The sequence below is a fragment of the Ilyonectria robusta genome (genome assembly GCF_021365365.1).
Source record: "Ilyonectria robusta strain PMI_751 chromosome Unknown BGZ61scaffold_5, whole genome shotgun sequence".
Classification (NCBI taxonomy): Eukaryota; Fungi; Ascomycota; class Sordariomycetes; order Hypocreales; family Nectriaceae; genus Ilyonectria; species Ilyonectria robusta.
The window spans coordinates 1,845,191-1,871,724 of record NW_025764439.1 but is presented as its reverse complement, the minus strand read 5'-3'; the positions used below and the strand labels follow the sequence as shown (position 1 = coordinate 1,871,724).

The following is a 26,534-nucleotide window of genomic DNA, read 5'->3' as shown; positions in this document are numbered from 1 at the left end:
TTCGTACGACCTTTGTCAGCTAGGGTCATTCTAGGCCGAGCAGTCATCAGCTCATTCACGACCGCACTGACGATGCTCAAAAGCCTCTCTTGGGTGTTCGAGCTTCGGTGAGCTTCTGTAGCTGGCTCAGAGAGACAAATGCTCCCCTTCTGTCCAGTTTCGATCTGTATCTATGCGTGTTTCAAGTCGGCCAACAGATTTGCAAGCAAACAATAACTAACATGGTTGTTTGGCCATCAGTACGACAGCACGCAACTTTGAGATGGTATATCAGAAATCACTAGGTCGGAGGCCCCCAACTCGGATTATGGGGGGACCATAAAAAGTCAGGGCTGCTCTTCTTTAACAAGTGCGAAAAACTAAAGTGTTTCCCTCTGAAATCCATCATCACGTACTTCACTCCATCCATCTTACACTCAGCCAGCATGACCACGTCACCTAGCGCACTCGTGGATACGGAAGCTGGAATCTCATCGAGAAGATCAAGGGGCTCCCGCAGAGATCTCCTTTACTTTTCCTTGATCTAGAGGGTGTCAACCTCTCCCGTCATGGTAACATCTCGATCCTCACTATCTACGTGCTCCCGGAAGCTCGTGCCTACCTCGTTGACGTTCACAAACTTAACGCTGCCGCCTTTGTCACTGCCGACCCAGTCGGGACGACGTTGAAGGCCGTCCTCGAGTCCGCAGCCATCACCAAGGTCTTCTTCGACGTGCGGAACGACTCTGACGCTCTCTTTGCCCCCTACGGCATTGACCTCAAGGGCGTTGAAGACGTCCAGCTCATGGAGAACGCAGCCCGTCCAAGTGGATACCTACATCTCATCGACTTCGAGAGGGCGATCGAAAGCTTCTCACCCATCGCGCTGGCTGAGCATCCGACCTGGCTCACTGTCAAGAAGAATGGGATGCGCCTCTGGCGCCCAAGCGAAGGCGGGACGTATGAGGTCTTGAACCAGCACCCACTCAACGCAGAAGTGGCAAACTACTGCGTCAACAATTTGCAGTTCCTCCCAGGGCTGCGCAACGATTTTTGGCGAAGTCTTTCACCCTTTTGGAAGCCGCGGGTGGTGAACGTGACTGAGGCCAGAGTCCGAGGGTCGAAGGCGAGTGGATATGACCCCCAGTCGAAGGCGAATATAATTGCGCCGTGGGATTTCGAGGAGTTGGATAATGAGCTACCGGGGTGTGTGGGCGTTGCTGGATGATATGGACGAGATGTGGTAGGAACCTTGTCGTCCAGGAAACAAAACCCAACTGCTCCTGACAAAAATTCTGACCAAAGTTCTGACAAAAATTCTTCACTCCCAGAGTTCACTTGAGATAAAATCTAATCTTTTCATCGCATCGAAAGCCCAACATTCTCCGTTTCATCCATTCGACCGACTATCGACACTACACTTCTTGACTATACTTGCTGCTCATCAACTCAGATTATTACTGCTACTATTCCTGCCGACAAACTCGCCATTATGGGGTACAGCCACGATACTATATTTTCCTCGCCTGCTACTACCACTACCGTTACAGTTACTGCTACTATTACTGCAGCAGCAATCCCTAGCTCTTCCGACGTCGATCTATTTATTACTCTATTCACCCAATTTCTCACTCTCCTCGAGCGCCTTTTTGATATCCTCACAAAATCGATTACCAACGGGCTTGAAACAAACTGGATTAATAGAGGGATGTTTGGCCTTGCTATTCTTACGGGACTACTCGGAACTCTCCAGCTATTCAAGGATACACAATACTCCAATAATCGCTTAACGTCCCTTGAACAACAACTCCAGGCATTACAACGACTACCGGGTCCTCAAGGCATCAAGGGTCCTCAAGGTCCCGCTGGCTAAATGGCTTACCAGGTGCTGCTGGAGTTAATGGCTTGCCAGGTGCTGACGGAAACGTTTATCTTTGACATTCAACCAAGCAGGTTCTTATGTCGGAAGCAAGTGTCGCACTCGTTTATTATTATCTGCACAACTATCGATAATAGGCACGGTCGGTACATCTGGCTCTGTTATGCACGCCGGAAGTACCTCTAGGGTCTAAGGTCTAAGGTCTAAGGTCTAAGGAGACTGCGGATCAGGGCCTTATTGTCCTCGCTTACATGTGTCTAGCCATCAATTGAGTCCAAACCCGGTCCTAACGGCTGCTCGCACACTCACATCGGATCCGAATTCTCCTCATTTCATTAGAAACCGATTCATTCTAACGCTGGAAATAGATGTCTCCCAGAGAGACGCCTGCATTCAGTGGTTGCGTTGGAATGCTCGCAGCTCGCTTGGGCGCTTCCACATTCCAACGCGGCCCGAATATCTGGTGTCGGAATTGCGAATCTCCCCGAATTTCCCACTCCTCTCCCCCTCTAGCGGTCCGAAGAACGCCGTCCCTGAAAATCTTTCACAGTTTCTTGTTCGTATCACGGAGCAATCGGGCGAGCCAAGGTTCCGCGCCCGCGAGCTGCACGCGGGGCAGTCACCATGACATCACTTAAGCTTCCATGGCTTTTATTTAATGTTTTCCACCATCTCTTTAGCTTCTCACTGACAAATCAGAGACACTCTAATATACGTCACATGTCTGTGCGATCCGTGGCGTCGAAAGCGGAACTTCACATCTGCAGGCGGCGCTGGCCGTTGTCCACTGGGGAGCGTTCCCGATCAGACACGTTCTAGATGGTTTGGGATAGCGGCTCGTGAGATGAATGGAGACGCCAATCTCTATTGCTCCTCGTTCGCCGAAAGCCAATCCTGTAGTGTCTGTTTGCAGTGCTTAAGGTTGGCTAGCCTCTGGCGTTCGGCGATGATAGCACAGTTCCTGAGAATCACCCAGCTTCCCGTTCTCCATATATACCCCATTTTCCATTTCCATGGTCGTAGGTCATTGCATCTCTCTTTAGATGAGAATCCTTACTTCTTTGACCACAGACGCCTACCTGCTGCGTCAACATGAGCCACTCTCCGACGGACGATCGCGACCTCAGCCCATCCGCAACACATGTCGGGATTAGGCACTCTGAGGAGGAAATCCTACAAGATGGCAATCAATCCGAATCTCATGGAGACTCGGACTCGGATTCGAAGGATGATGACAGTGAAAGCAATGAACGCGGCCGAGACAAAACGCCCAGGCCTAGGCGGCTTACACTCGGAAATCGGCGAAACTCCGAGGCTTTCGTCGACACGGGAGACAGAAATGAGCTCGTGCGAATTGCTACTGCGCTTTCGCGTCGCCATTCCGTCGCCACCGGAGGACTTGCTCGCATTCACACCCTCGCTACGCAGGACGAAAACGCACCGGCGCTAGATCCTCAGAGCGAGCAATTCGACCTGTCAAAATGGCTGCAAAACTTCGTCAAGACCCTCCGCGAGCAGGGCGTGACGGCCAAGCAGACCGGCGTGCTGTTCAAGGACCTCCACGTCTCGGGATCCGGAGCTGCCCTGCAGGTCCAAGAAACGGTGGGATCGATGCTGCTCAGCCCTCTGCGGATCGGCGATTTGTTCAGCTTTGGAAAGAAAGAATCCAAGCAGATTCTGAAGAGTTTTGATGGGCTTGTCAGAAGTGGTGAGCTTCTCATTGTTCTCGGTCGGCCTGGCTCGGGATGCAGCACGCTTCTTAAGACGCTCTGCGGAGAGCTGCATGGATTGGCCATCGACAGCAACTCCTCCATTCATTACAACGGCATTCCCCAGAAGCTCATGAAGAAAGAGTTCAAGGGCGAGGCCATCTACAATCAAGAGGTAAACAAGACTCACGGCATCAATTGAGCACTAGCTAACATGTCACACAGGTGGACCGACATTTTCCTCACCTCACAGTAGGCCAAACTCTCGAGTTTGCTGCCTCCGTCCGAACCCCATCTCACCGTATCAACAACATGACTCGGGCCGAATTCGTCCAATATGTCGCACGAGTCGTCATGGCAGCGTTTGGTCTGAGCCACACCTACAACACGAAAGTGGGAAACGACTTCATCCGTGGTGTGTCCGGCGGAGAGCGAAAGAGAGTGTCTCTTGCCGAGATGGTCCTGTCCGGATCACCGTTTACCGCCTGGGACAACAGCACCCGTGGTCTCGACTCTGCAACTGCGTTCAAGTTCGTTTCTTCACTAAGAATGGCTGCCGATATCAGTGGCCAGGCTCACGCTGTAGCCATCTACCAAGCCAGCCAGGCCATTTACGACCTCTTCGATAAGACCATCGTTCTGTACGAGGGTCGGCAGATTTACTTTGGCCCTGCAGAACAGGCAAGGGATTTCTTTGAGCGACAGGGCTGGCATTGTCCGACACGCCAGACCACTGGCGACTTCCTCACATCCGTCACCAATCCGGTCGAGAGGAAACCCCGACCAGGAATGGAAAACCAGGTCCCGCGCACTCCTGAAGAGTTCGAGCAGTATTGGCGCCGATCCCCCGAGTTCGGAGCCCTCAAGCACGATGTCGACGCCTATGAGCAGGAACATCTAGTCAACAGAGAAGGAGAAAGTATCGCTCAAATGCGGGAGCAGAAGCACAATCGACAGTCCAAACATGTTCGACCCGGATCGCCATACACCATCAGCGTCCTGATGCAAGTCAAGCTTTGCACAAAACGGGCCTATCAACGCATCTGGAACGACATCTCGGCAACCGGGACGCAGTGCCTTGTCCAGCTGGTCATGGCCCTGATCATCGGATCCATCTTTTTCGGAACCCCCGACGCTACGGTTGGCTTCTACGCCAAGGGCTCTGTGTTGTTCATGGCGATTCTCCTCAACGCGTTGACGGCTATTGCGGAAATCACCAACCTCTACGCCCAGAGGCCCATTGTAGAGAAACACGCTTCTTTCGCCTTTTACCATCCTGCATGCGAGGCTGCTGCAGGAATCGTCTCCGATATCCCCATCAAATTTGCGACGGCGACTGTTTTCAACGTCGTCTTGTACTTCATGGCCGGTTTGCGGCGAGAGCCAGGCAACTTCTTCCTTTATTTCCTCATCACTTACGTCTCTACATTTGTCATGAGCGCTGTCTTCCGGACAATGGCTGCCATCACCAAGACGGTGTCGCAGGCACTGGCACTGTCTGGAGTGATGGTTCTCGCTCTGGTTGTCTACGCTGGCTTTACCATCACGGTCCCATCAATGAAACCGTGGTTTTCTTGGATTCGCTGGATCAATCCAATTTACTATGCTTTCGAGATCCTTGTGGCAAACGAATTCCACGGTCAGAACTTTACATGCTCGGCCATCGTCCCACCCTACACCCCTCTTATTGGAGACTCGTGGATTTGCGCTTCCGTTGGAGCTGTCGCAGGCCAACGCACCGTCAGCGGAGACGCCTTCATTGCTCAGAACTATGAGTACTATTATTCGAACGTGTGGCGAAACTTTGGTATTCTCCTTGCCTTTTTGTTTGGATTTATGGCTATCTATTTTATTTGCATCGAGCTCAACTCCTCCACATCGAGCACAGCAGAAGCACTTGTTTTCCAGAGAAGCCACATCCCTGCCCATCTTCTGAATGGCAATAGGCAATCCCCAGGAGACGAGGAATCGACCATTAATACGACAACCAAGGATGAAACAAGTGGCGGAGATGTGGGCACCATTGAACCGCAGAAGGATATCTTCACCTGGCGTGATGTTGTGTATGATATCCATATCAAGAGTGAACAGCGGCGGCTGCTCGATCAAGTTTCTGGATGGGTCAAGCCTGGCACCTTGACTGCACTCATGGGCGTCAGTGGTGCCGGAAAGACCACTCTTCTCGATGTTTTGGCGCAGCGAGTGACGATGGGCGTTGTCACTGGTGACATGCTCGTTAATGGGAAACCATTCGATGCGAGCTTCCAGCGCAAAACGGGCTACGTTCAACAGCAAGGTATGCAAATAATCCCAGCTCATCGGATGCAATCATCTAACACTACCTAGATCTACATCTGGAGACGGCTACTGTGCGCGAAAGTCTACGATTTAGCGCCCTGTTGAGACAACCCAAGACCGTTAGCAAGGAAGAAAAGTACAAGTTTGTCGAAGACGTCATCAAGATGCTCAACATGGAGGCGTACGCCGACGCTGTCGTGGGAGTTCCTGGTGAGGGCCTCAACGTGGAGCAACGGAAGCTCCTCACCATTGGCGTTGAACTGGCAGCGAAGCCGAAGCTCCTCCTTTTCCTTGACGAGCCTACAAGCGGTCTTGACTCTCAGAGTTCCTGGGCCATTTGCTCATTCCTTCGAAAGCTAGCAAATTCTGGTCAAGCTGTGCTTTGCACAGTCCATCAGCCAAGCGCCATTCTCTTCCAACAGTTTGACCGCTTGCTCTTCCTGGCAAAGGGTGGCAAAACAGTCTACTTTGGCAACATCGGAGACAATTCGCGCATCATGCTCGATTACTTCGAGTCCAAGGGCGCTCGGGAATGTGGAGAGGAGGAAAATCCTGCCGAGTACCTTTTGGAAATCGGCAACAGCGGCGGCAACGCCCATGGCCAAGACTGGCATTCGGTCTGGAAAGAAAGTAAACAGTGCGAAGATATGAAGACCGAAATCGACAGGATCCACGCCGAAAAGCAGAGCGAGAAGGTAGCTGGGGAAGATGGCGCCCATTCAAGCGATGAATTCGCCATGCCGTTTTGGGCGCAGCTTCAGGCTGTCACCTATCGAGTATTCCAGCAATACTGGAGGATGCCCAGCTACATTTTTGCAAAGTTCATGCTTGGAATTGCGGCTGGTTTGTTCATCGGTTTCTCTTTCTTCAACTCTTCTATTACGCTGGCAGGAATGCAGAACGTCATCTTCTCAGTCTTCCTACTCACGACGATTTTCTCGACTGTTGTTCAGCAGGTGAGTGTTCCATGTGCAAAAACTTGTGACGATTCTAATCTTCATTCAGATTCAACCGCTCTTTCTCACTCAACGAGCACTATACGAGGTCCGAGAACGGCCAAGCAAAGCGTACTCTTGGAAGGCCTTCATCATTGCAAACGTGATTGTGGAAATTCCCTATCAGATCATCACGGGTGTTCTCATATTTGCTTGTTTCTACTACCCCGTTGTCGGCGTCCAAAGTTCCGACCGGCAAGTATTAGTGCTGCTCTTCGTTACCCAGCTGTTCATCTACGGAAGCGCCTTTGCACAGATGACCATCGCGATAATGCCCGATGCACACACAGCAGCCAGTATCGTCACACTACTGACTCTTATGAGCATCATCTTCGCCGGCGTTCTACAGACCCCAGACGCGCTGCCCGGGTTCTGGATATTCATGTACCGCGTCTCGCCTTTTACCTACTGGATCGGCGGCATCGTGGCGACGGAGTTGCACGGCCAAGTCGTGACCTGTTCCAAGGGAGAGAATTCCATCTTCAATCCACCTTCCGGACAAACGTGTGGCGAATATCTCAAGGCATTCCTGACCCAGGCGCCGGGGCAGTTGCAAAATCCCCAAGACACGGAGCAATGTCGATATTGCGCTTTCAGCAACGCTGATCAATATCTCTCAGGCTCCAATATCTATTGGAGTCAGCGGTGGCGGAACTACGGCATCTTTTGGGCTTACATTATCTTCGATATTTTCATGGCAACCGCTTTGTACTACGTCTTCCGTGTGAAGAAATGGTCAAAGAAATAGTCGGAGCTCATTTCAAGGCAGGGCAGTTGGAAAGTTGTGTAGATTTTTTTAATAGCAACAGCAAGCTTGTCCGGCCATCTTCGTTAGAGGGTAGGCCACCCAATTACGACTCTCACAGCGCGCTATCGCTTGACCATTCATTCAAAACCATATATGTATCTCCAATATCTAGAGTCGACCATCAATGACAGATTGTTTTACTGAATTGAGCATAATGCCTACATATTTGAAAGGGTTAAAGTACTAGAAGAGTTCGCGTGCTCAAGGCATGATGAGCGCTAGCACAATCTGACGTGGCTCAAATGTCAACTCTTGGCCAAGGTCTTGGCATTCGCAAGCGAAAAGAGGATTGCTCGGCGACAATTTGGCGGGGAAATCGATCACGTGAGGGCTATGTGGAGATTCTGAAATGAATGGCGCAGTGGCCTTGATCTTGAAATCCTAAGATCTCACTCAGATCTAAGTGAGTTGGCCCAGGACTGATTCACCTTGTTTGCGCCAATTTCCTAGCATGTACAAATGATCGACGTCTTCTTATTCAATGAGACCCTTCTCACCATCACAAATCATTGACATACTTTGAGACTCCTCTCCCAAAGAACCGTCGGCGGTGTCAACTGAGCCCTACCGCTATTCGTCGCGACAACTCCAGGCACTGCTTGCTCCTCAATCGACATCTCAACAAGGAAATATTTCCTATAAAATGGCTCGACCTCGCCGCCTCCCAAGATTCTATGGGGTAAGATATTCATTACCCTTCCAGTAGGCGCCAATTCCTAACTGGATTAGGCCCATCCAACTGGGCGACAAACACAATCTCCCAAGGTTGTCGTACCGAGGAACCGCCCTCGAGCAAGTCCGCCATTAGCGTACCACCAACATCGCCAATGGTCACGAGATGGTGAAAGTTCCGGCTGGAGAGATTCGTCATTCAAGCTACTCGAGGCTAGCGTAACCGCCTTTGGCTCGGTCGTTATCCTCGGACTGGCTGGGTATTCGTATCATGTGTATTACAAGTCTCTTGTTCTCGCAAAGATGGAGGGCGCTTTTGCTGTCGGATATTCATCCCTCGAAAAGGCCGCGCTCAGCCGCCACGACGTCAACAGCGAGCATGTTGACGAAGAGTGGATCCCCAGAGAAGAGCAAGCTAAAATTGATGAGATCATCGACGGCACTTGTCAGGGCCATTACTGGCTCCTCACCGGAGAGAAGGGAACTGGAAAGACGTCGATGTTACTTCACTCAATAAAGAAGATCCATGGCGAAGGGATTGCCATGTTGGAGGTGCATGGTGACCTTGAAATCTTTCGACTACGCCTTGGCAAAGCGCTCGATTACGAGTTCCACGAAGACTACATCGGTAGCCTTTTCAGCTTCAAAGGCCCCCGAGACACAACGCCGCTCTTGGACATTGAACGAGCATTCAATCAGATGGAGAAGATTGCACTGAAACGAAAGAAGAAGTTGGGAAGGCCCCTAGTTTTGTTACTAAACGGTGTTCATCTCCTACGCGACAACGAGGACGGCCGGAACTTGCTGGAATTGGTGCAACAACGCGCCGAGCTATGGGCTGCAAGCAAGCTTGTGACAGTCGTCCTCAACAGCAACGATTATTGGATCACAGAGCGTCTCACGCACGAAGCCACGCGTCTCCGTGTGATGCCAGTTCATGATCTTTCCAAACATGATGCGATCGCGTGCATGAAGAAGGTCCGAGAAAGGCTTTTCTTCGAAGATGTGTCCACGAGCATTCTAGAGCATGTATACAGCAGGATCGGTGGTCGGCTCAGGTTCCTCAACCAGGTCGCGAACTCGCCGGACATGGTCGAAGCATGCGACACAATCTGCGAGCAGGAAAAACGTTGGTTCCTCAACCAGTGCTGGATCTTGGGCGAGGAAATGGACCCGGCTGGAGAGGAGCAGCAGGATACTTGCACAGGCGCCATGATACTTGCCAGAGAGTTGGTGAGAAAGCAGCAGGCCATGCAGACAGACGGCATTACGAGCAACGGATTGCCGCAAATTCCGCTTCACGAAGCGAGACAGATTATGACCAAATACGATTGGATCCAGCGCCACGACCACTTCAACATCTTTGCGATTGACTCCAACTCAATGGTCCAGGCAGGTTCAGTCGCAATGCAGAACGCATTCAAGGATGTATGCAACCAAGAAGGCTTTGATGCTTACCTCCAGGAAACTCTTGACCGACTCGACCAGCTTGAGAGCCTAGGGAGAACCCGAGAAATCACCTTTAAAGACTTCCAGAACGAGGGCGAGTATCGGGCCGTTATTGAGGGCGGGAAGAAAGATTCCATGGCTGTCATTGTCTCACTAAAAGCTGTACCGAAAAAAGGGGATGATTAGAGTATACTTAAAATAGCAGTAATATTCCTCGCGCCCAGTTACAAGAACGAGAATCCACCAATGCGGGTGTGTGTGTGTGTGTGTGTGTGTGTGTATTGTGTACCGCCGGGACGTTCCTTTCTATAGGACAAAGGGCGCCCGTCTATCTATCCAACTCTCTCTATGCACCACAATACGGGTGTTACGCCTTACAAGAGTTTCAGGAAGCGATACTCACTGCAACTGATCGATCCCATTCGCTGCCTTCAAGGATGCTCATGCAAGTCTGTGTATTGTCGTACATTGAGGCTTGCCCCGTGGCATCAGGCTGACTTCTTGCGGGGTACCGTTTATTGACAGTAAACACCCTCAACCTGGTTCCCGAAATCCCATCCCTTTTCGACGTCAGAGTAGAGTTGTTTCTCTGCGGATTTGTCTTTGCATTCTTGCAGGTCTGTTGTCTTGCTGTCATGGATCCACTCACGACCTTTGGCCTGGTCTGCAATCTTCTTACTGTGGTCGATGCCGCCGTCAAGTGCGGCAAAACAATCGCGGAGCTGTATGAGTCCACCAGCGGCTACACGCGTGATACGGAGGGCTTGCGGAAAGCCTTCCGTGATTTGGAGGCTATTGAGCGTGACCTGACGGCTTCACAATCACAGGTCCCTCCCACTGGGTCTCGGAAAAGGATGCAGGATGCCGCGGCCGACTGTGCCAGGATAGCTCATCGGATCAAGGAGATACTAGTCTCTTGCGCCGCTCAGCGAACCCGTTCTTTGACGTCTGCTATGAAGGCATACCTCAAGTTTGCTGTGAGGAAGTCGGAGATCCTACGGTTGCGCGATGAATTGGAGACTTCCTCAACAAAGCTAGCTTTGCTGGTCACCACTACCACTCTGTAAGATACATCGCCGCGCTTCATGCTGCTCTTCAATGTCCACCCACTCATGAATTCTCTAGATCTGATGTTTCCGAGATCCGATGTCGACTCCAACAGACTCATACGGACCACCAGGTGTCTGTGGAAAAGCTTGACGCCCTCAAAGTCCACCTTGGCCGTGTCACCACACCTGACGAGATTCTCGAAGCTATCAAGGCGATCAATACCACATCACACGAGGCCATGGAAATTATCACTCACGATCTTCTCGTTCAAAGCATTCGGTCCCGGTACCCTTCCGCGAGGGCCAGGTTTAAATCAGTCAGCCAGGCCGAATCGGGCACCTTTTCGTGGATACTGGAAGACCCGGATAGGCTGCTCAAGATGGAGCCGGAGCTTCACGTCAGCTTCACGGAATGGCTTGCCTCGGGATCAGGCGTCTTCCACATCGCAGGCAAGCCAGGGGCTGGAAAGTCGACCCTGATGAAACTCCTCATGGCGCACAAGGAAACGAAACGCTTACTCGAAGAATGGGCCGGTGAAAAAGATCTCCTGTTCGCCAATTTCTTCTTCTGGCGACTTGGTGATACGGACCAAAAAACCTGGGATGGGATGGTCGGAAGTCTGCTCTACGACATTGTCCGGCAAGTACCGAGCGTTGCCAAACTTCTGTTCACGAACCACTGGCAACGTGAAAAGATGCAGCTTTGTTTGAGAGCCAATTATGTCATTGATTTGTCAAAAGCCGAAATCCGTGAAGCTTTTGAGAAATTGATCAGTGACTCTGAGGTTCATGAGAAATACCGAATATGCCTCGGCATTGATGGACTTGACGAATTCGACGAGCTCACCATCTCACACTGGGATTTGGCCCAACGAATCAAGAATTGGTCTGAAAGATCATCTGAAAACATAAAACTATGCGTTTCAAGTCGCGAATACCCGTGCATAGACGATGTTTTCTCCAAGCATCAGAGAATTCATCTCCACCAACTCACTGCTGAGGATATTATGCAATTGTCAATGGGCAGGCTTAATGGCAACCCGTTGTTCCGCAGCCTGTCAGAAAGATCAGCCGAAGATTCGCGAATTATATTCAAGAGAATCACAATGGAATCTGAGGGGGTTTTCCTGTGGGTAGTTCTGTTGCTCAAGCTGATTGAAGAGGAACTTGCGATCCGGACAGAGACAATTTCGATGCGACGAATACACGACATCATTGAGTCAGCCCCCAAGGAACTCGAGGGCTTTATAGTTCACATTCTTCACACGATTCCTACTCACTACCGTGGCAATGCAATCATGGTGCTTGCGATGGCTTTGAGAATGAATGGTCTGCTCATTGATGCTGGGTCTAAGCTTAAGAAATGGGTTTATCTCGACAGCCTGCGTAAACCTAGACATGTGGTCCACCTTTTATCTGTACTGGGAGTATCTCTTCACTTTGAGCCTCTGGATAATATGGATTCCTTGGACGATCAATCATACATTGATTGCAGAAAAAGAGACGCTGTCAAGCTTCTCAATTCTTGGTGCCGGGGCCTTCTTAGCGTTCAGGGCGAAGTGTTGATGTTTAGCCACCGGAGCATTCCAGAACTGTTGCATATGATCTTTCGCACCCAAGAAGCGCCAAATATCACGGATGGAATGGTTCTTGAGGGGATTTTGAACGTTTTTCTTGCCGAAGCAAGAGTGCCTAGCCGCGCGCTGAAGTTCAACCCACGGGCTCGAACTAGGTTCATGGCGTTGGACAACTTTTTGCATGACTGCCCTGCTCCGACCTTTCCCATTCTGCACTCCATCGACGAAGTAAATGACCGGCAAATTTTCGGACCAGACTATTCCGATAATTCGTGGATACGCGTGAGGTCCATGGACAGCTTCGATGCGTGTGTACTCAAAGAGGAAGCAAGTTTATTGAACGCCTCGGCCGCATTGGGACAATACCAGTACTGCCTTTGGAGCGTGGAGAACCAGCTTCGCTTTCCACGCGACAGGCACAGAATGGAGACCATGCTCGCATTTGCGACTTGCAGTGCTATGAAGGGCTGGGGCGACCTATCTGGCTTCAAGCGCATTCTGGACTCGTGTGTGCGCAAATGGGAAACATCGTCTCGTGAGCAAACGCAGGCATTTCCATGGAATGTGACCTGGCTTGACTTTGTCAAATACTTTCTAATTAAGAGTCTCCCGATGCTTGCTTATCATACGATTGGATGGTCAGTTTTCGAGTACTGGCTTGAACTTGGACTAAACCCGACATTCGTCATCTTCCTCAGCAGGCCGTGGAACGATTCAAACGACATTTTTATGGATCTGATAACTAGGCCACCTGAACTTCAACATCTGCGGGAGATTGAATACGAAAAAAGGCTAGAACCGAGCATGGATTGCCATACCAGCATTCAATTGCATCAATCACTCTGGGAATTTGCCTACGCTGAACAACGAAGAGGCTTTCTCACGGTTAGAGATCTGGTTGTGTTTCACAACCCAGCCAACATTGCCCGCTTACTAGAACTGATAGACAAGAACGTCGGCGACAATCCCATGGAAGTTGCTAAGTTTCGGATGGTCACAGCATCGGTAGAAGGCGATATCTGCGAGACCGAAGGATTGATCGAAGACCGCACAAAGCCCGATGATCAGAAGACGCAACTACCAGCTGTTGCAGAAGCTGGTATCCCCCCGTTGTTGAGAGGATTTCGAGAGATCAGTCGTCGCGTTAGATATCTGGGTAAGTTGTCTAGAACAAAGCCAGCAGCTACAAAGACTAATAGCCCCAGTAATCCTAGGTCTATTCTTCGCCTCTGTGGCACTTCTCCAGTGCATATTCTAGGCTGGGTACGAAGCATTCCATCCCATGGATCATGAGGACATGCTATTCAATTTCGACGGCCGCGACAAGCGCAAAGCACCGTGTCCAGGGTCGTCTATACGAATATAGACAACGTGGATGGACACTTGGCCAAAACAAGGCGCTTCAAGGTCGCAAAGGAGAGGGCTTGGCGGAAATTGATAGAACGCAGACCTTCCCCATGAGGTGGGGGAGACGAAGCATTCCAGGTCTATGAGACATTCCTACTACTGTTTGCTTTTCCTAGGTTACCGTCACATTCCATAGCATTCTTTCCCCGTCCGCCCACGCCAATGTCTTACAGGTATCGGAATCACCAACGGCACGGTCTAGACTCGGATTGACAACGGCTCTCGCCGCGGTTCAAAATCGTGGCGGTCTATCCAAGCCACAGGATCTTTTCGATAATTGCGTTTATACTCACAAGATCATTTTCGTACCTCTCATGTCCCTCCCGTACTGCTAGATCCAGGCTTTCTAGACGTAGGGCAGGATTTCTGTGTCGCATCAAAGATGCTTGGGTCTCACCGACTTCTAGTATTTCTAAAGGCTGTGCCCTAGTGACCTCTAGGCTGCATTGAAGTGCCGGCATCGCCCGTTTCATTCGTTTTGATCGACTGCACATGACCAAGCCCACGAAGCAAGCCCGGCGCTGATCGCCAACGTGCATTGAGCAGGGTAGCATGGTGCACATGTCAGGAACTCGATTCGGCCATTTTCGTACATTTTGAGTTTTGGTTTGGCCAGGTGAGCTTCGAGACGTTCGGGATCTTGGAGTACTCGTGCTGTAGGGTTACCTTCAATGACGGTGCTTCATCGGCGACGCACCTCGGCACACTAGGTAATGATCCAAACAACGTCACCGCCATACGCCCAAAAGTCGTGGCGTTTATATTTGGGGTTGCTTGCGGTACCAATGCGCCCACGAGACCTCCACCGCTCGTGTTTTGTGGCATAGCGTACGCACACCACGCCACCATCAATCATCTTGGCTAGTGACGCCCAGCCTGGCGATGCATCGACCGCCAAGCCCAGTATCATATGCTATTTTCCCCAGGTTCATGTACGGACGGGCTTTATTGAATCTTAATCCATCCCGCTGGCCGGGGCTCCCATGCCGTGCCGTGCGAACACTGGTGATTCATAGTGCACGCGACCGACCGGAGGCTAATGACTCTGAGCTATCGACATAGTACTACCCCTCTTTCGATCCATGCCCCGAGGCTGTGGTTCCATCGAATGGCCAAATCACGGGATGCATTTCATGGCGATGCCAAGGTCCATTGGACGCCTCACCTCCGAACGGGCAGATGCTTCGGCGGCAGGCCCGACAAGTCTCAGATGCCCGGGAAGCCTACCTCGGGACGACGCTTCGGGGACCGGCAAAGCTCAGCCGGCGGCATGAAAAAGCGTCCATCTGGTGTTACACTCTTGTGTTACAATCTAGATGTTTCAAATGCCAGATCACGGGGGGGGGTTCGTTGGGCGCAGGACAAAGGGACATTCGGCGGTGACGCGTGAATTTACCGGAGCGACGACTGAGGCTTCGGACGCTCATGTCTCATCGGTGCTGCGAGTTAATCAGCAGCAGCCGAGGCCTCCCCTGCCTGGAACTGTGGCGCGCCGTCAAGGAGGCGCTAATACCTGGCCAACAGGTTGAGGCAGGGAACGGTGACATACATCTACGACGTGCTACGGCTGTCGTCCTACGTGGACCTTGCTTCACATGTCGTGAGACTACCTAGGCGCTTGAATGCTCGACTGCTTGGACCAGCTCCCGAGACGGTATTGGGGAATCTGAGGAGCGGCAATTCAATGCCTTGGATGTATGGACTCGTGGCTCGGTCAGGGATGCGTCGTCTTGGGCGCGTCCCACTTGACTGTCGACACGTGGGGACCCGTGCGAATGCCGGGTGCTTCGTACATATTCGTACAGCGATCTGACCAACGGCGGGTGGGTTTCCATAGGATCGACGCTGTATATCTGCTGTCATTCCATTCCTGCCTCGGGGAAGCGTGGTCGTGGTTCCTTGCATTTGCCCGAGCATCGCCAGCCAGTTGCCAGCGTCCATCTGTCTCATTCATCCATCGCAAGCTGTCCACCACGCACGCCTCTATCGTCCAGCCATCCAGCCATCCAGTCGTCCATAGTTGCGGCCCGCCCGCCTGATGGAAAGCCAGAAGTTGTGTAGCGCGCCGCGGCCCGCAAAAGCCAAGTCCAGTGCCCCATCCATGCGCAGCCCCCTCCATTGCAGCGTCCCCCCCCCCCCCTCTTGCGGACCCTGTTCCACCCGTGGTTGTCGTCCCTCCTCCAGTGGACCTCGGGCGTGACCAGTGACCAGGAGACCCTAGCGAGTGGGTGTGTCAACGCTGATTGTCGTGCAGCTTCCAGTGGGAGAGGGTCCGGTGGCTGGCAAGCTGGCAGGCTTGGGTGGCTCGCGACCTGCAGACGTCCTGCAGGCAGATCGATATTTCGTCAAGCAGTTCGCCTATGAGGGTGGTTTCCGGGCGTCTTCTTCGAATGTGTGCATCTGCCGGCTGCCAGACGAGATGAAGCGTGATTTGCCCGGGATAGAGCAGATACACTTCCGCCGTTGGCCCTGCTGGGAGTCCTCTTCCTAGCCAAGGCCCCCAAATGTCTCTCCTTTCAGCTCTAGTCACCCCACACACTCACTCACGCTCACTCATCAGGCTTGATTGATCGTCCCCTCCAACTCAGACGGAGGAGTCCACCGTAGTTTCAGCGCCTAGATGCGCGGTTAACGGTGATTGGGCCTCCGTGCAACGAGCGACAAGAGACAAGACGGATGAATCCTTTAGCATGTGAAGAAACAAGTCCATCAGCGCGTAGGACGAGGACGGCCCTGTGCACATCATCTGATGACTCTGTCTCTGTCTCTCTCTCTCTAGAGCAGTATTAAAGCCGACTGCCCCTGTTCTACATGCCAGGCCGGATAGCCGTTATCGACTGCACTGTACGTTGCTTACACAGCCAAGTCGCCACCTGATGCATGCATGCTGCAAGGACCCGTTTACGCTTGCTTTTTGAGTTGTGCGTCTTTAGCCTGCGATCCTGTTTTTTCGCGACCGTCTGCCGTATCGCCAACCCGTCGGCTTCACTATTGCCACCGGGACCCCACTGCGACATCGGGCCGGGGGACGACTAGCTGGGAGAGGGTAAGGTGACCTTGGCAGTTGAGGGAATCAAGGAATCAAGTAATACGTTGCTAACAGACGAACCGTCGTGGCACACCAGACGATTGTCGTTTTCCCACAAAAGACCGCAGACGATCTATCCAGCAGCGGAGAAACTGGCCTGATTGCGCTGCGGGCTGTGTCTAATCACGTCACCGAGCTATTAAACCAGCGAGAACCGGAACCGAAATCATCACGAACCTGCTGGTCATTGTCCTCTCGGCTATTGCAGTGCCACCGAAATACAAGCTACAAATACAGCCCAACGAAATAACAACAAAATAACAACTAACAGCCGAACCGGTCTTCGCCCTCCGGTCCGTCTCGCAAGTCGACAAGGGTTTTCGCCAAACGACAGCCCCAAAAATCCACCCCAAAGGCGCTCCCCTCACGACGCTATTCTCGCGCCGTGCATGAGACCACTGCCAACAAGCCCCAGCAGGACTGCACGAGAGCGGCAAGACGCTGCAAGACTCCCTGCAAGACGGGCTGCAAGACCGCCCGTAGACTCGCTGCGGCTGCGCCTTGACGCTGGCGCCGGGCCCTTTCATCTCGTCCGTCTCCTCGCGTCTCCTCTCAACAGCCCTAGCCTATCCACCGCGCTGCAGCTTCACCGCCCAATCACCCCGGCCGCAAAGACAGCAAGACAGGCACAGAGCCACACAGGGCCCCGGTCCAGGAGCCTTGGCCCTCTTCTCTGGCTTCCCTTGTAGCTCCTTGTAGCTCCTTGTAACTTAGCTTCCCCTAACAGTTTGGCCCCTCCTGGCCACTATTCCCGCACCGCCTCCACTTGGCCTGTCCGGGTTCCAAAGGGTGCTGCGACTACTGCTACAGAGTACTACTGCGTACGCTATTGCCCGTCTACTTCTGCTACTTCTGCTACTTCTGCCACTTCTGTCACTGGCGTGCCCCCGCTGCAGAGTCGTCATAATAAGAAGCCTGCAGACCGCAACTTCAAAACCTGGTCTGGCGACTCGTTTCTCCCGCAACGCCCTCTCGCCTCACCGCGTCCGCAGAGACTCTTCTGACTTGGCTGGCTGGGTCCGGAAATTGCGTCTTGTGGTTTCGGGGAATGGGAGTATAATTGCAGGGCTGCGAGAAACCCAAGACTCGACCGCTCGCCACCATCTTATTAGTTCTTTATCTTCGTCTCCGTCGTCGTCTTTAGCCTCGTCTTCGTCCTCGTCCTCGACCTCATCTTCGACATCTTCAATCACCGCCACCACAACCACAACCACCGCAAGACATAAACACAACTGCAGCACGGCCTGGCCCCCGTCGAATGGTCCAGTCATGGAGGAACGGTCAAGCTCTCGGGCGTCGGGAACGACCTACCACAGCTTCAACGAGATAGAGCTGTTCGAGCCCGCTTCGCCCCCGCGCCCTCCCGTCACCTATGACAGCAAGAGTCTCCAGCATCTCGAGCACCTGCAGCTCGAGCTGCAACGCCAACAACGCGAGGCCATGGCCATGAGGGACAGGCGCCCAACCACGGCCACCAAGATGCAGAGGCAGGACTCCGGCTACGAGTCAACCACGCCGCCTCGCCGCGCATCCACATCCAACTCGCGTCCCTCAGACTCGCGTCCCTCAGTCGCGAGGCGCTCCTCCAATGGCTCATCTAACGGCGGCGGAGGAGTGACGTCTCGCTTCCGCAACAGACCGTCCCTCCGCCGTGCAGTCCAATCTCACCAGAGTGCCCGCAACAGTAACCAGTCCCTCCATCCCGTCCGCTCCAATGGCTCGGCCCAACCCAATGGCTTCTTCCACTTCCCGTCGCCGGATCCGATCCAACTCTCGGAGCCAATCCAGCTCGCCGACTCCTCCCCCGACGCTCGGGTCGCTCCCACGCCCGCTCCCACGCCGCCTCCCCAGACGACCCATTACTGGACCAGCGACCGCACCCGTCGTCTCGAGTACGCCGCCATCGACGCCGCCACAAGAGGCGTCAAGGGTTGGATCATGAAGCACCTCGTCCCGGAGTGCTTTGTGCCCAAGGAGAACAGACACGTCTCCTTTGACGACGAATCGGGCAGCGTCCGTCGGTACAGGCTCGACCTGGAGGAAGACGAAGAGAAGCTGGGGCGTGACAGATGTTTCCGCCGACGCAGAGGATGGCGTTTCTGGCGACGTCGCAAGACCGTTGTCACCGCGCCCACACCCTTTTAATCCCTTTGGCCACTTTGGTTTTCGCTATTGATTTTTTTTTTTTAATTTTGCGCATTTTGCATTGCAAAGGGAGTAGCATCGTTGGCGTTTTATACCCGCTGGCTTTTCGTCATGGCATACAGGCTCGCAAGATACAGGATAATTGATTGAAGCATACAGCAGCAGCATGATATAGAAAGACCAGCTAGATGAAGAATGATGGATGAAAGATGATGTTGGATGACCACGATCAGGTTGTAGTGAGTCTGTTCAGGTGCCTTTGTTTCAACAAACAAAGACCGCACAATTACATTTGCATTGGATTGATACTTTTTTTAAGCAAGGGGCCTGGGTCATGAGACCTAAATCTGTTCAATTGTGAAAGAAACTATGAGGCCCGAACTCATTTCTTTGTTGCCAGGACGCACGGGGACTGGCCAGAGAATATATTGAACAGTGACAGCCCCATATCAATGTTTGACGAATATATTTTTCACAAAACGAATCGCTTCGCTTCGGTCCTTTGAGGAATATGTGATTGCGTTAAGCAACTAACAACATCAACCAGAAGTGGCTAAGCACGGAAATCAGGAAAGGACGACAATCTGCAGCATCAGCCTGCGAACGAACCAAGTTCCACGACGGAAACATTCACGGCAAACACTGCGCGACCGAAGTGTATCAGGATGGAATGGGGACTTGAGCCACCTCGCGAAATGCGCGAGTCTTCTAACACCATGGCAAAGGCGGCGCCGGCCATGCTTCCGACTCCGCAGCAATCTCCGGAACCGCACTCCGATTTAGTGGGCCCGGCGCCGGGGCGGGGTCCACATCGGCATTCGACCCGAACTGCGACGCCGGGAACGAAGAACGGCCGACAGAGAGGTTCCCAGAAGGATCCTTCGCAAACGCATCACAATTCCAATACCCAGATCGCGATTCGAGACCCCGGACAAACTGACATCGATGAGAATGTCGACAATGTCCCCATCAGTGTGGCCAGGGCCGTCGTCAATATGCAGGAGTATTACGCCGCGGAGCTTGAGGGGGAGAAGGAACGAAGCGAGTCGCTCCAGAAGCAATGCGACGCAATGCAGCAGCGGATGGAGGAAATGGAGAGACGCATTCAGACGCAAGTCATCCTCATGGCCGGTTTCGTGGGCTTCATGGAGCAGGTCAAGAAGGGCCAGTTCGCCATTGGGGAGGGAGCGCGGAACCCCGAGATGGAGATTGCACAAAGGCTAGGAGGGGAACATTTGGAGGCAGTTCATAACCTTCTCTCCTTAAATCAGCAACCAGTACTGGAGACTGTGTACGGGGACGAGCCGGAAAACGAGCAGGCCGTTGACGCCGACGATGATGACGACGATGACGATATCCCAGAAACTACGCAGCTTCCTGACGATGGCTACCCTGATACAGATCTCTTAGAAACCACGACCTTGGCCGATGCCGAAAATGTTCAACCTCCAACCCCAAGCATCGTCATTTCAAGAGACGACGTTGACTTACCACTGCCCACCCCCGACCTCTACACTTCTCCCCTGCGAAGCACTGGAATAAAAGCCATCAAGCGAAAATTCCCCCCTTCCCGGACGCAGCGCAAGATCAAGCGGAGAGTGGGCATGTCATCCAAGGACATTTACGAAATGAAACTGGACAAGACGCTGAAGGATCTCGAATACTGCGAGGCGGAGAGGCGGCTTACATTCCGGCGTCGGGGGCATGAGGGGAGTAATGTTGAGTATAGTCCTTCTCCGTCCGAAGCCCCCTCAGGTCCGCGCATGACGAGAATGCGCGTGAGGTGGAAAGCGATCAACGGACAACCGGCAGAACAGGAATCTCTTGCAGATGCAATCTCGGTGGATGGAGATGCTGGGTCGAACTATGAGCCAAGTAGTGCTGGCGAGAATGAGGACGACGAAAATGATGATGACGAGGATGAAGACTATCACGAAGAAGGGCCTTCCAGCTTAGAGGTTTCTTCCTTTGCGCGGCCAACCTCCAACGAAGTATCTCCAGCTCCCACTAAGACGTCTCGAGCCGTCACCAAAGGGCCTCAAGTTGCCACTCAACGAGCGCCAGCTACCCTACAACAACCAGCCGGCAAGCCACGATACGCGAAGCCTCGAAGCACCGGGACTCACTACGCCACCGGCCCTCCCGGAGGACAGCCGTACAAATTCACCCGCATGCCCAAGCGCATAGCCCTCGTGTGGCAGGAGTGGAAGCACGGGCTCCACGGCAACCCATCGCTCGAGTTCCTGGAGCGCGAGTACAGCACGTCCTGGCGCCAAGGGACGCTCCATGAGCTAAAGTACGGGAGTAACTACGTGGGCAAGCGGCTCAAGATTGTGAAGAAGGTGGAGCAGATGTGCGAGGAGGACGGGCTCACGCCGGAGGAGGCCTGTACGCTGTTGGATCGGAGGATTGATGGGAGGCTGGAGTTGCTGATGAAGGTGTTGAGGGATGGGAAGGATCCGTTCACGGCGATTCCTCTGAGATGAGGGTTTGTATGCAAAGAATATTAATTAGCTATTGTTTCTAACGCAGTGCAAATTTCCAAATTAATTGCTGGATTTCCTTCTTGGCCACTGTCGTCCACCCAATTATTAGTTTAGGTCTAAGTGACAGTTTCCCCGATCCAGCGATGGTTAAAGTGACATGGCTTGGACTTCATTAGACGGATACTTTGAAGCCCGCCTCAAACCACGAACTGCTCTTTGTCAACCTTGATTGAGATTTGATGTTCATGATTCATGGTTGCATGACCTTTCATTCGAGCCTGAACAACGGCTACACAACGGAAATGTCCCTTTGTGCTGGAACACAACCATCATGGGCAAACCAGTTGGAGGTGGATGTGGGGATATTTAAACCTGCTTCCGTACTCACGTGTATCATCACAGCGTTCACGCAATACACCACCAGCTATTCTAATATCACACCATCTTCCATCATGTGTCTGACTCTCATCGTCCACGAAGCTGATAGTGACGTTCGCTTTGAATCCATTATCAACGCCGAAAGCGGCCTGACCGTGTACAATCCCTTTCAGATGCCATATTGCTCCGTGTTGTATGAAAAGAGGGATGAAGAAGATAACGAGGTACCCTGCACCAAGGGAGAATGGGATATCTGTAATCACAAAGATGATGAGTCGGCGTGCCATGGCTGGGAGGGGTTCAACGTCGTCGTCCACAGCCGGGGCGCAAACCAAACCATGGCTTCGCTGATATCCACATTCGGCAAGCCAGTGGACTTATTAGATGATGTGAGGAAGACTAGCGCAACCCAGGCTCCCTATGTTAAAGTCAGACAGGCCTTTTTCACCGCCGGTCAAAACCTCGCCATGGACACTGAACGGCTCAACTGGCACAAAAAGCAGTACATTTTAGAAAATGGAAAGGATTCTCTAGCGACCATCAGATATCTTCGCATCAAACTGCAGAAAAGCATCACAGAGTTGGAAAAGGCGACAACGGCATGGGAGAAGTATGCAGAGCAAGGCAAGATGGAGCTATGCCCATCCAAAGGATTCGAGAAGCATCCCTTTGCCTCGTTGTTTGAAGTCCCACCAAGCGCGGGGACCAGAATGTCGCCCAACCAATTGCTCAAGCATACCGAGCCACTGGACCTTTGTCGGGTCCACGTAGTTGACCACGTCGGTGAAGATTTGCCGGAATCCCCTGCCTCGGAAAGCCATGACGCGGTCATGACTGGAATGTAGATGGTGGCATAGGCTAAGCTGCCGGTGCTCGTTTAAATATGTCGGGGGAATTGGCTGGTTCAAGATAGTTGTGAAATTCCACTTGAAATTTGAATAGAACGGTTGGCATCGACTATAATTGATTACATTCTCCTCTTAATCACTCTCACCTCCCTTTAAGCGCATGTCATGTACCGCATCCAATTATCGCCGTGACTGCTATTTCAGTGCCCGAAAGCTCCAGATGATGATTATTATTGTGTCACGATATGTTCTTTGTTACTTGTAATCAGAATTACCAGTGCTTACAGAACACTTGGTCTTCTTTCAGGCTTTGTTCAGGGTCACGGAGGGTTGTGCCCCAAATAAAGGCTTTCCGGTACCAATAACCCTTTTTCTCTGAAACAAGGGTGTATGTCATGTTTCAATCAATCGTCTTTATGAGAGCACAACTAAGTTTGTGGATTTAAAAAGGCCTCTGCCTGCACTTTGCTGCCCATCATATCAGATTATTCATCACCCGCACGAACCCTAGGCATCACTTCACCAAACCCATATCAACCGCAAACATGTGTGTGATAATTGTTCATCACCAATCTGAGATTGAGATTCGCCGACCCGCTGTTATCGATCCCTTCAGTAGCGACAAATTCTTCAACCCATACGAAACTATCACGGAAGAGCGCCACTACGGAGGCGCTCTCAGGGAGAATTTCTGCAATTTTCACGATGACAGTACCGCGTGCATCAAGAACCAATGGACGAAGTGCATTGCTGAGGATGGCGAGACCTGCTTTGAGTGGCAGACCTTCCACGTGGTCTCTCCCAGCAGGGATGAGAGCTTCCTATCCAAGATGGGCCCGCCGCATCCTCCTGGCAATAAACATGTCTCCAGTGACAAACATGCTTCCTATATCAAACTGAGAAAGGACTTTTGGGAAGCTGGAACTCAGGTTCAGTGGTGGACCCAGCAACTTGACGAGTCCAGGAAGAAACTGGCAGCCCAGAGAGCGGCTTTTTGCGATGATGAATATCTTCTCATGTGCCTCAAGGACGCCCGCAAGCACCTGCAGGACTCCATCGATGAGTTGATGGTACTAACCAAAATATGGAGGATGTATGCCACGGACTATAAGATGGAGCCATGCCCGGCGGATGGATTCGACTTTGATGCATTCGCCGAGTTCTTTCAAGCTGTACCGGAGTACGGCGCCCCGATCATTCCTTATCAACTGCTTCTGAAAACTGATCCGGAAGCTCTGCCAACTTACGCAGCCTCTGAAGCAACGATCCCGCTGCATAGGTAGCAAGCAAGGAAGTTTTTAGGTATTTTCCTAAGAGTTTTGGAGAATAGATCATTAGGTTTGCATTATGTTGGATCCCTGTAGCTCGGTAGATATTTCGAGGCTGTGATAATATTTTGCAATCAAGGGATGTAGAGGCTGAATTTTAAGCTGGCTGGAGAAAGGACATTGGATGTTTGTGCTTTGTTTTTCTCTTGTATAATTAAGGCTTAATATCAGCCATTAATTTCCATAATTTATTGTTATTTGCAAATTTATTTGAAGATCTTACGAAGCAATTCAGCCCAGGCGGCATAAGTCAAGCCTTAGGACACGGGAACGTTCGGCACAGGTCAATTGTCGTCTCTTAAAGAAGGCAGACCCAGCTAAGAGAGTCCGGTAACGTATTTACAGTGGTGACATTCCCTAACCGAGGTCCGACCTCATATCGCATCCCCTTGTCTGGGTGCCGAGACCTGCTTGAAGCCGAAGGCTGTCCTTTGAACTGACGGCGCTAGCTGCCCAGCAACATCTCAGAACAAAGGCGTGTGATCTTATGCAATTGCTGTATTCGTTATGATTTCTAGTCAAAGGGACGTGAAATATTTCTTTACAGCCAACTTCCAAGCCAAGTCATGGGCATCGTGATCTCAGTGACTGGAATTCCCAGATAGCATGTATGCTTGCGTGTTTGACCCGATGTTCGCATTCCCGTTCGGTGTCCTCAAGACAAATCATAAGAACATGAGCGCATTTCATTACAAGCATAACTTCAAAATTAGTTGTGTTCCAGTGTGTTCACTGTATTCACCTTGATCTATGCATCGTTTGGGAAAACAGTCCATCAGCGGCATAACAAACATCGATGTTCTGTTGCAGATACTGCAAAGTAGAGAAGATTAGGAAATATAAAGCTATGGTTTGCGCAGTGTTATTTCAGCTTCAACTATAACAAGGATCCAGACCATCACTTACAACATTTACCCAACACGCCAACACACGAGAAACTACTTTGTTCAATACCCACAACTGCTAATATGTGTCTCAATGTTTTCGTCCACCAGTCCGAGCGCGAGGAGCGTGAGGAACGCGATCCCTGCATCCTCGACCCTGACAGTGGTCTGCTAATCTACAATCCTTTTGAGCCCACTAGGCAGCAAAATACTCCTCGAAGAAGGGAGTGGTGGAAGTCAACAAGCAACCCTTCAGGATATCACTGCCCAAATCATGCCGCCGGACTCTGTGACAGGCAACAATGGCAGATCTGCAGGGCCACTGATACCGATGCGTGTCTTGGATGGCAAAATTTCCATTTTCACGCTTCGAGAGACAAAGAGTTCGACTTGCTAAGCCTTCCCGTCTACCACCTTATGTACGTATACGAAGTCACACAGGATGTCTTAGGCAATCCTATCGACGCAGATATTCCTTACTTCAAAGTCAGACAGGGGCTTTTTGACGCCGGGTCGAAGGTGGGATCTTTGGTTCGCGAAATTGTCACCAACAAGCAGAAGCGAAGTCAGGGCATCACGCATCTTTCCTCCATTAGCATCACGGAGCAGATCGAACATGATCTCGGCCAATTGAGAACGAGTCTTGATGAATTGAAGAAGTGGACGAGCGAATGGGAGGCGTACGCCGAACAAGGCAAGATGGAGGCTTGCCCTGCGAAAGACATTACTTCGTACCGATTCGCTTCTTATGTCCAAGTTGTGCCGGGCACAGAAGCTATGATGAGCACAGAAGCCATGCCCTCCCCGAACCAGTTGTTGAAGAAAGGCGCCGGGATACAGCCCGACGGGCCTATGGTAACCAGCTGTGATCAATTGTCTATGCCCTAAAAGGTACGGCGCGATTGTGCTGTAGATGGAAACGACTACTTGGTTCAAGTCGCGGGGTGCAGGCCGCAGGAGCAGGTTGCTACAGAGGGTACATTTTCCGTTGCGCGTTTGTAGTACACATTAAGTGCAAATTTAGACAAGTGCTTGGCATGTAGATGGATGTTTGGATAAACGGCTGGATAGATACGCAGAATAAAAGAGTGCTCGTGATTTCTCATCATTGGATTGCCTGTGATCAAGTAAACCACAACTCACCATATGATAGCAAAGAAACTCTCGAACATAGGAGAGTGTGACAACTTCGAATGTCAGGTATAGAAGAAACATGCGGCTGGTCAATTGCACAGCCGAATTGATGTCGACGCCCAATTCACCGCCACACTGTGGTCGCCTGTTCTGGCCGCCTCATTTCAGCTCAGCAGTGAAGACACCTTGCGAGTGAGATCTATTGGACGCCACACCGTGCCGTCCATGTCCAACCAGGGCGAGGTGATGGGGCCTAGAAGTCAGCAGAAGTTGGTCGCAACAGGGCCGGCAGGGGGCAGTGTCGGCGGTGTTGGGCACCGCAGCCTGCTCGAGGCTGGGCAGCTCTGCGTGTAGAGCCGTGGAGGTACGTCAGGGCAGACTTTGCCAGGCGGCCTCTGGGATATTCTCGCTCAAACATTAT

General features: G+C 51.9%; 9 protein-coding genes across 9 annotated transcripts; 8 read left to right on the top strand and 1 right to left on the bottom strand.

Annotated features, from left to right (window-relative positions):
- Nucleotides 1–221: 221 nt before the first annotated feature.
- Nucleotides 222–2,131, top strand: BGZ61DRAFT_515774 (uncharacterized protein; the record flags this gene model as incomplete). The annotated part of the gene is made up of 3 exons (XM_046252256.1): nucleotides 222–239; nucleotides 443–1,189; nucleotides 1,433–2,131. The coding sequence occupies 3 exons, from the start codon at nucleotides 222–224 to the stop codon at nucleotides 1,850–1,852; spliced, it is 1,185 nt and encodes a 394-aa protein (XP_046107824.1). The 3' UTR covers nucleotides 1,853–2,131.
- An 819-nt stretch (nucleotides 2,132–2,950) lies between these two features.
- BGZ61DRAFT_529937 (ABC-2 type transporter-domain-containing protein) lies at nucleotides 2,951–7,608 on the top strand (the record flags this gene model as incomplete). Its single annotated transcript, XM_046253482.1, has 4 exons — nucleotides 2,951–3,742; nucleotides 3,793–5,863; nucleotides 5,914–6,821; nucleotides 6,871–7,608. 4 exons carry the CDS (start codon nucleotides 2,951–2,953, stop codon nucleotides 7,606–7,608), a joined length of 4,509 nt encoding a protein of 1,502 aa, XP_046107823.1.
- Nucleotides 7,609–8,065: 457 nt separating this feature from the next.
- On the top strand, nucleotides 8,066–10,005 carry BGZ61DRAFT_415659 (uncharacterized protein). The gene is made up of 2 exons (XM_046243359.1): nucleotides 8,066–8,347; nucleotides 8,398–10,005. Exons 1-2 carry the CDS (start codon nucleotides 8,312–8,314, stop codon nucleotides 9,973–9,975), a joined length of 1,614 nt encoding a protein of 537 aa, XP_046107822.1. The 5' UTR covers nucleotides 8,066–8,311; the 3' UTR covers nucleotides 9,976–10,005.
- A 6,934-nt stretch (nucleotides 10,006–16,939) lies between these two features.
- BGZ61DRAFT_187466 (uncharacterized protein) lies at nucleotides 16,940–17,529 on the bottom strand. The gene has a single exon (XM_046237771.1). It carries the CDS (start codon nucleotides 17,435–17,437, stop codon nucleotides 17,039–17,041), a length of 399 nt encoding a protein of 132 aa, XP_046107821.1. The 5' UTR covers nucleotides 17,438–17,529; the 3' UTR covers nucleotides 16,940–17,038.
- Nucleotides 17,530–18,179: 650 nt separating this feature from the next.
- Nucleotides 18,180–19,055, top strand: BGZ61DRAFT_529934 (uncharacterized protein; the record flags this gene model as incomplete). The annotated part of the gene is made up of 1 exon (XM_046253481.1): nucleotides 18,180–19,055. The coding sequence occupies one exon, from the start codon at nucleotides 18,180–18,182 to the stop codon at nucleotides 19,053–19,055; it is 876 nt and encodes a 291-aa protein (XP_046107820.1).
- A 1,847-nt stretch (nucleotides 19,056–20,902) lies between these two features.
- BGZ61DRAFT_446993 (uncharacterized protein) lies at nucleotides 20,903–21,610 on the top strand (the record flags this gene model as incomplete). Its single annotated transcript, XM_046245272.1, has 1 exon — nucleotides 20,903–21,610. A coding segment is annotated over exon 1 (310 nt), but the record flags the coding sequence as incomplete, so codon positions are not given.
- A 383-nt stretch (nucleotides 21,611–21,993) lies between these two features.
- On the top strand, nucleotides 21,994–22,764 carry BGZ61DRAFT_475355 (uncharacterized protein; the record flags this gene model as incomplete). The annotated part of the gene is made up of 1 exon (XM_046248685.1): nucleotides 21,994–22,764. The coding sequence occupies one exon, from the start codon at nucleotides 21,994–21,996 to the stop codon at nucleotides 22,762–22,764; it is 771 nt and encodes a 256-aa protein (XP_046107818.1).
- A 548-nt stretch (nucleotides 22,765–23,312) lies between these two features.
- Nucleotides 23,313–24,050, top strand: BGZ61DRAFT_475354 (uncharacterized protein; the record flags this gene model as incomplete). Its single annotated transcript, XM_046248684.1, has 1 exon — nucleotides 23,313–24,050. One exon carries the CDS (start codon nucleotides 23,313–23,315, stop codon nucleotides 24,048–24,050), a length of 738 nt encoding a protein of 245 aa, XP_046107817.1.
- Nucleotides 24,051–25,063: 1,013 nt separating this feature from the next.
- On the top strand, nucleotides 25,064–25,867 carry BGZ61DRAFT_529930 (uncharacterized protein; the record flags this gene model as incomplete). The annotated part of the gene is made up of 1 exon (XM_046253480.1): nucleotides 25,064–25,867. One exon carries the CDS (start codon nucleotides 25,064–25,066, stop codon nucleotides 25,865–25,867), a length of 804 nt encoding a protein of 267 aa, XP_046107816.1.
- Between the last annotated feature and the right edge of the window lie 667 nt (nucleotides 25,868–26,534).

What these genes read in the sequence shown, in the direction of transcription:
- BGZ61DRAFT_415659 (XM_046243359.1), top strand. Translation starts at nt 8,312, where the DNA reads ATGGCTCGACCTCGCCGCCTCCCAAGATTCTATGGG. An exon ending in GCCTCCCAAGATTCTATGGG is followed by an intron (nt 8,348 to 8,397) that starts GTAAGATATTCA and finishes TAACTGGATTAG; the next exon opens with GCCCATCCAACTGGGCGACA.
- BGZ61DRAFT_187466 (XM_046237771.1), bottom strand. Translation starts at nt 17,437, where the DNA reads ATGAAAGGGCCCGGCGCCAGCGTCAAGGCGCAGCCGCAGCGAGTCTAC.